The 7,735-nt window shown below is 37.9% G+C and overlaps 1 protein-coding gene across 1 annotated transcript; it reads right to left on the reverse strand.

The window, feature by feature from the left end:
- Window positions 1-367: 367 nt before the first annotated feature.
- On the reverse strand, window positions 368-5,979 carry LOC105044460 (uncharacterized). The gene is given in 6 exon segments (XM_029264407.2): window positions 368-725; window positions 814-1,036; window positions 1,039-1,090; window positions 1,989-2,532; window positions 3,027-3,111; window positions 5,455-5,979. Coding segments are annotated over 5 exon segments (1,035 nt in total). The 5' UTR covers window positions 3,083-3,111; window positions 5,455-5,979; the 3' UTR covers window positions 368-565.
- Between the last annotated feature and the right edge of the window lie 1,756 nt (window positions 5,980-7,735).

A 7,735-nucleotide genomic window follows, 5' to 3' on the forward strand; every position in this document is an offset into this window, starting at 1 on the left:
GCAGGCAGAAGGAAAGTAGAAGAAACTGGACCTGGTGTGCATTATGTAGGCTGTTATCAGCGGTCACAACCTTCCAGTTACAAGCAACACATCCAGCGTAATTACAATGGGAGGGGGTCATCTTCCCCGGCCCACCGATAATTATGTAACAGGTGCGTCGGCAGTAATAAAAAGGCGTGAGGATATATAACACACAATGCATTACAGGTGGCAACTAAAAGCTCCTGAACTACCGGTCATCCAGCTAAACAAAAATCCATCATCTATCAAACATCCGCTTAACAAAAATCCATCATCTATCAAACATCCGAAAACAACAACGCATTGTTCAGTTTCTAAATTTGAAAGCATGAAACATCACTGCAGCTTTACTGTTTTTTTTTTTTTTTTTTTTTTTTTGTGGGTATATACAGTTTTACCGTCTTCAAGCCACTAATAACCTTCCAGATAGCAACTTCTCACGATCACGGCAAAACTATCAGGTACACAAACGATTTTTATCATGCATTATTTATCTACAATGAACAAGTTGATAGTTCGTCCACATTGCCAAAATTAAGTCTATTCAAGAGGCTTCAGCTGTAGAAAGATGCACTTTAGCAATTGCCTCCCTCAGGAAGCTGCTTCTGCACTTAGATTCGCAAGTGCTAACTGCATACTCTAAGACTTCCGCATTAGTATTGCCACATCCATCCGACAATAACCTTTCTCCAGCAGCTGGTAACCTGAAGAATACAAAGACTGTTCGAAATCATAATTCAGATGCACGGCGGGGACATAATGCCATCTAAAGAAACAAAGCTGGAAAGAAACCTCCGATCCAAAGGCTCGGACGCATTGCTAGTACTGCAGCGATTTGCATGTTTCCTTTCAGTACCACCTCCTCGAGAGGACTTGACCTTGTGCTTGTTCTTGTGGTTCTTTTTTTTGGCCTTGGGACGTTGTTGATGGCTCTTCTTTACGGTGTGCGACATGGATGTGGCAGGTGGATCATATACCTCAGGCGCCCATTTCACATGTGGCTTCGTTGTGGGGATATCCCATTTTGTGCACGACCTCCCTTGATGGCAGAAACAAGCTTCAAAGAACTCTGAAACAAACGTCAGCGTCATCAATAAATTTGGAATAACAAATCTGAAATTTCCAAAGGACACCTTGCACGTATGCTGCCTTTCAAGATTAAAACCATGGACAACTTTTTGATGCACAAATGCTTTGTACAGGATTTACCTGATTTTAATATTTATGGAAATTATGAATAATAATAAATCACATGATACACTGTGACTCGACAATAGAAAATGCACACGATTATGCATAGATAACCCAATTGGCACTTCACAAATCCATTTTTGCAGAGTGACTTCACTAGACATTATTGATGACACACATACACACACAGATAGAGAGAGAGGAGAGAAGAGAGAGAGAATGTCAAAATGTAATTAAACAAATAAAAATACACAGAAAGGAAAGTAGCGAAGACAGAAAAACTCAGTACTGGAGTACTGGCATAATTCTGTATTATCTGCAATTCGCAAATGCGAAGATTTCCCCAAAACACACAAGATCTATCTCAACACACACACACATACACCGACAATGGAGCATGGAGCAAACATATAGATGGTGTCTAGGATACAATATGAAAAGGTCATGGAGGTTGTATGCATAGATTATCTTCTGGAGGAGTTATATGCAGTTCCTAACATAAAAGACAAAAATTACTTTTTTCTTACCATTTAGCCATGAATTTGTTCCATAACAGATATAAAAGTCAACTGAATATGAATTCATTCATATTATTCTTGACATATTTGTCGGTATCTTATGAATTTTTGACCTCTCTTGCACTGCTCATAAAACTAGAAATCAACCAGTATGTCAAGAATGACAGGTGAATCATATGACGGAGAGCACCAAGTACACCTACATTATTGTAGTTACCAATTAAATAAATAAAAAGTAATTAGATAAGAGTAACATACAGGCAGAGACATTGAACGTGCATAAGCAGGACTCTCGAATGTGGAACAACATAGGCCTTGTACTTCTATGCTCGATTCCTTGTTATTTTCCTTGATTGACAAAGTAACCAATGGTATCTCCAACGAGCAAGGAAATGTTGCACATTTGCTCAAGCTTTTGTATTTGATTGCATCAAACGAAACAGAATGGCAGGACTCTTGGCAGCTTTTGATTTCCTTTGAATCGAGTGCTTTATCTTGATCAGAAGTTGCATTAGGGCCAGATAGTCCTCCATCAAGATTTGGAACATGCAGGAATGCACTGGGAGCAAAGGCAGCCTCCTGCACTACACAATGATCTTCCTCGCTAACAGTAGAAATGTCAAGAGCCTCCTGATGTGTGATCTTAGCAGTTTCTCTCATATTGCAACATGCACACTTTTTAAGTTCTACATGTGATTTCTCACAGGTAAGGCTATATACATATGTCCCACAACCAATATCTCCAGAAACCACATTAGCGCAAGGAGTGGAACCGTCCATCCAGATGCTATTGTAATGAGAACTGTCAGAGCATTTATGTTAAAAATTGATCCATCTTATTTATTCAAAGTAGCATGATAGTAAGCCAAAGATATTTTTTTTAAAAAAAAAAAATTGCACAAAAAATCATCTAATATGATTCTCACGACAATGTGAATACCATAAATACATCAATTCCTGTTACATATAAAAGACGATCAATTCACGAATAACCCTTTTAATAAACTTCAGAAACTGTTAATCCACAAGTTGTGAAGGATGAAGCAAATAAAGGAAGAAAATCATCAGCAAGAAAATCAAGTACATCGGCATTAACAACAAAGCTTGCAGCATCAGAACAGGAAAGATCCAGATACAAATGATAACCCAAATGGCAAAAATAGTTATGCAATAACAGAAAAAAATTCTACAAGAATGACAAATTTAGATAGGCAATAATGATGATAAACTGTTAGAAGCTTAATCAAATGCTATAAAACACATAAATGATTTAAACAAATCTTGAAGTGTTATAACCATGCTTCCTGTTGAAGAGACCAGTTCAACCTTCTCGCACTCATAGGACTCTGCATAGGGTGGTCCGTACTAGATGATACAATTCCTATTGGAAGACCATACAAGATTTTATTACCTCAACATTCATGAAGCAGATCATGCTAGGTAGAATGATACATGGCAAAATACAGTTATAAGTAGTAAATAACTTCTAAGTTCAATTACTATCAAACAAAAATCAAATGGTGATAGACCGACCAAGTATAGGCAATTCAAATAGGAGATGGAAAAGTAATCATTGGCCCTCAAAAGAAACAGTAGAAGATCGAAGCTAAAGGACATTACATAAGTAATGCTGTCCTTTTCTGGATAGAAAATGTTAACTCATACCTGAAAGCACATGTTATTATGTATGCATGTCATGCAGATAGACAGTGGTTACAGAGAACATTGAATAACACACAGGCATATGCTAATTACAGTATGCATGCATGATGTGTATATTAGGGGCAGTGAAGAGATCCAGTCAGAGAGTGGAATAAAATACAATAACTAGTCCCACAAAGAAAATAGTAGAAGACTAGAACTAGAGGACACTAAAGTATTATTAATTGTACCAACAAAATTTACATTCACTAAATCACATATGACATACAGTTCCAATCTTATGTCTGCTATTGTTTTTATGCTTGCAAGTAAACTTGCCATCTATATTTAATTTAAAGAAATGTAGCAAAGCTTCTAATGATAACATTATTGCATGATAAAAGCGGTGGTCATGTTTGAAGCAGGTTTGCCTTAAATACAAGCAACTGGAATTAAAGATCTTTCAGACAACAAATTTGCTGTGCTGCATTCATCCTAGCAAAGCACTAGTCCTTTGTAAACAGTTCAGATAAAGAGTCACGAATTTATAGGATCGGTTGAAAAAAAATCCCACAGAACAAATCTAAAAAAACAGAGGCCGCCTTAAACAAACTACTATTTAAGTAAAAGGTTGTGGTGGTGTCTCGGTATACCATGTTATCAATGTGTCAGGAGTTTGAGAGGTAGCACTTTAAGCTAATGAATGAACAAATGAATACAATAGTTGAAATGTCTAAGCAATATTGCCCAGCAATGTTTGCTTGTATATTTTCAGAAATGGGTATGTTTGTTACTCCGTTGATGCCTTTATATAATGTATTCACATATTAGCATGCCACTGGTGGTACGAGGTTCATGAGATTGATATTGTGCACCCACAAGACAAGTTGCACAATGCCTCTAACAAATTAAACAGCTCTTGCTGGACACTCATACAAACACAAGCTCGAGATCCACTTTTTTTGGACAATATATATGCTCTGGAGTATTTAGATGCATATATACATACATGCATGCACATATCATATTTGATAATGTAGGAATAATGTACATATATGAATATGTACAACCCAAAACAGAATGCAAATTGATGACACAGCAACATGCAAAAGTGGGCCATGGTAGTGGAGATCATTGGTTTTCTATGTTTGGAAAGCTGAATCATAATAGTTTTTAGAGATGGCAGCAAAGGAGAAGGTTTCAGATTTCATGCACAAGTATCTTCACAGTTTCAGATAGGTCTAAGCATCGACAGTCTAAAGATTGTGACAAATAAACAAAGAAAAATAAATAAGGGCAATCATCTATTATTAGAAAATAAAATATCTACATAAGAGAAGAATGTGGCTGTTTAAAAGAGATACAGCATATAATGCAGGTGAGTGCATTTCACACTTGTAGGACTCTTACCGAATGAACTTATTGCATTCAAAAACTACGTTAAACTGACCATCTGAGAAGTAAAGAATTAAGTGTAAACAAACATCAAAAGGAGGAGGACTTCAGATCATCAAAAAATATAATAAAAATCAAGTTATGTACATGTCCGTTCTACGTCATTTAGCATGTGAACAAACAATTGCCCCACATTGGACCGCTTCTTGGTAATATCTAAATTTAGAAATCTTCGATATGAATGCTAGTTGTTGATAGCAGAACAATGAACAATCAAGTATATTGATCCCCGATAATCTAAAAAATGCACAAACCATGAGTCCCATGTAGCTCAGATTACTTGAAAGAAATATCTGATTTAAGAGGTCAAAAGGCATGGAAAAAGAGAAATTAAAAATGGAAACCTACGTATAACAAAATTAACAACAGTCAATGCTGCGCCAAATTAGACCTTAACAGTAATCAGACATTTTCTTTGTTAACAGAAGAAAGAAAGAAAAAGAGATTGAAAGAAGGTTATTGAATTCAACAACCGACAAAAGTGAACCCTTCCTAAGAAAATAAACCTCGTAAAGCAGAACATTGAAAACAGAGAACAGAATAATGATGCAGAATAAAAAGAAGATAAGAATGCACACCGGGAACCGGAAGAGAGGAAATAGAAAATAAAAAAGAGATCGACAATTACCTCACGCCAAACTTCGCGCTCTCCTCCCGACAGCTGAAGAAAGGAACCAGATCCAAACCAGACACTCCTCGGACTCAAACCTCACCACCAAGATCTAATCCCAAGATCGATCCAGAGATTTCTAGACGTTGGAGAAGAAAACTGAGAGAAAAAGGGGGGGGAAACCTAGAGAACCGTACCGCCATTCCTAGAAGCTATTGCTGACTCAAATTACCACGCCGACTCCACTTCTCGAGATTTTTCAGGCGATGAGAGCAAGAACCGCCATGGAAGGAGGTGGCTGAGGGGATCAGGGTTGCAAGCCGCTGGAGGAACTCCCCGAGCATCGTAGGCATGGTCGATGCTCGCAGAGCAGAAACCTTGTCAGAAGATCCAACAAGCCCTGATCCGATGCTCCCCTGCTCCAAATCACCCAAAAAAAAAAGAGAGAGGAGAACAGATCGAGAATTTGGGGGAAAAGAAAAGCGATCGAGAGCGCTTCCGACTGGCAGAACGGAGAGAAGAAAGCGGATAGCGGCGGAGAAGAGGAATAGGGTTTATGAAAGGAGGGGAATCTCGGACGAGACGACCGGCAAGTGCCGGTTCAGTGGCCTTATAGAGACCGACACGTGGCTCTCGACGGTCGGTTTTTGCTGGATGATGATAGAAGAATAACTTTTTACCAAAAAAAAGATGATAGAGGGATAACTCGCAGGAGCGTATGAACCACATAATTTTTTATACGGACATTCGATCTACCGTCGGTGAGAACTGCAGAATAACGGGAGTTTTGGATGTGTTCTCGCATACATCAAGTCAACGTCCGCATAAAAGTATTTTATAGCTGAGAAATGTCAGTGCTTGGATATTTTGTCGCGCTGCAAACGACCCGGGATACCCAGGCTAGCGCTTTTGGCGACTCGGATAGCGTGAGCTCGGCTATAGAGGGTATAGCATGTTTTTATCAAAAAAAATATATAGGGTATAGCATGTTACGGTCGCGAGGACAAAAGGAGATGTGAGCAAGTGATGACATTGACGTGCAACTAATTGCCGGGCCCACCTGCGTTGCGGGTATAAGGCGCCAAGGTCAACGTCTGCAGATGATGACGCGCGTCGGTGTGGAAGGGTTTCACCAAGCAATCGCGCGTGACCTAAATAGGTGAAGACCGGCGGTGAGTGAAAAAAAGCACGAGAGTCGAGAGAGAAGAACTGTTGCCGTTTGCTTGAGTGGCGCCATGCTTACGAACGCCACTTACTCGTTTCCTTCGAGAATTATTGCTGGACCACGCCCATGATCAGCACAAATCTCGGCACGTGCATGGTGGCTAACGTGAAATCGGGAATTCGTGCATACAAGGGTTAATATGGCGTGTTATCCACCGTGGGATTTGGATGGTTTATCTGGACGTGGCCTAGACAATAATTACTGCTTCAGTAGTGCTATGCTCGACGAACGCCTCTTGCACGTTCCCATTACGTGCTTATGTGGCTGCTCATGTAGATCAGCCATGTCAGCCTATATTAATTAAACATTGATCGCTTCAAAACTCTCGCTGCTCTCCCGCCCGCTTGTTAGAACAAAAATCATATTGCGCGAGCACTATTGAATAACATACAGGAGCGTTTCCTATTTTAGTACATTTCTTCTGATACTAATTTTTAAAATATATATATATAAATTAAAATATTATTAATAAAATTATTAATTTTATAATTAAAAATAAAAAAATATGATATTTTTTATTTTTATAATATATTTTTTATTGATACATATTATACGGTGAAATGATACATACTAAATAAATCAATCATCCAACAAATCAATATATATTTTCAAATAAATTAATACATAATTTTTAAAATATAAAATTCATCAATACATAATACATAATCAGATAATATATATTAATAAATTAGCCATCTAGCAATCTAATATATATCTCTAATTAAATTCATATATAATTTTTAAAATATTATATTCATCAATATATACTATATGGTAAAGTAATACGCACTCATCGACTTTTTGATATATACTGTAAATTTTTTTAAATACATATCTACTAGTATTTGATACAAATCTTTAAGTAAAAAGATACATGATTTACTTAAAGGAGCCAGGGAAGCTGCTAGCTAGGCTGATCATTGCCGATGGAGAGGTTCTTCCAAGCATTAACTTGGTGCTGTTGCCCTCAAAGTTGGAGAAGGCCGGCAAGGAGCCCAAGTCACCATCCGGACCGGCAAATCTCCAAAGAATGCTTCAAATCACTGTTCTGCATTCTGCTGAACCTAAAATCTG

Source organism: Elaeis guineensis, chromosome 5 (genome assembly GCF_000442705.2).
Source record: "Elaeis guineensis isolate ETL-2024a chromosome 5, EG11, whole genome shotgun sequence".
NCBI lineage: Eukaryota > Viridiplantae > Streptophyta > Magnoliopsida > Arecales > Arecaceae > Elaeis > Elaeis guineensis.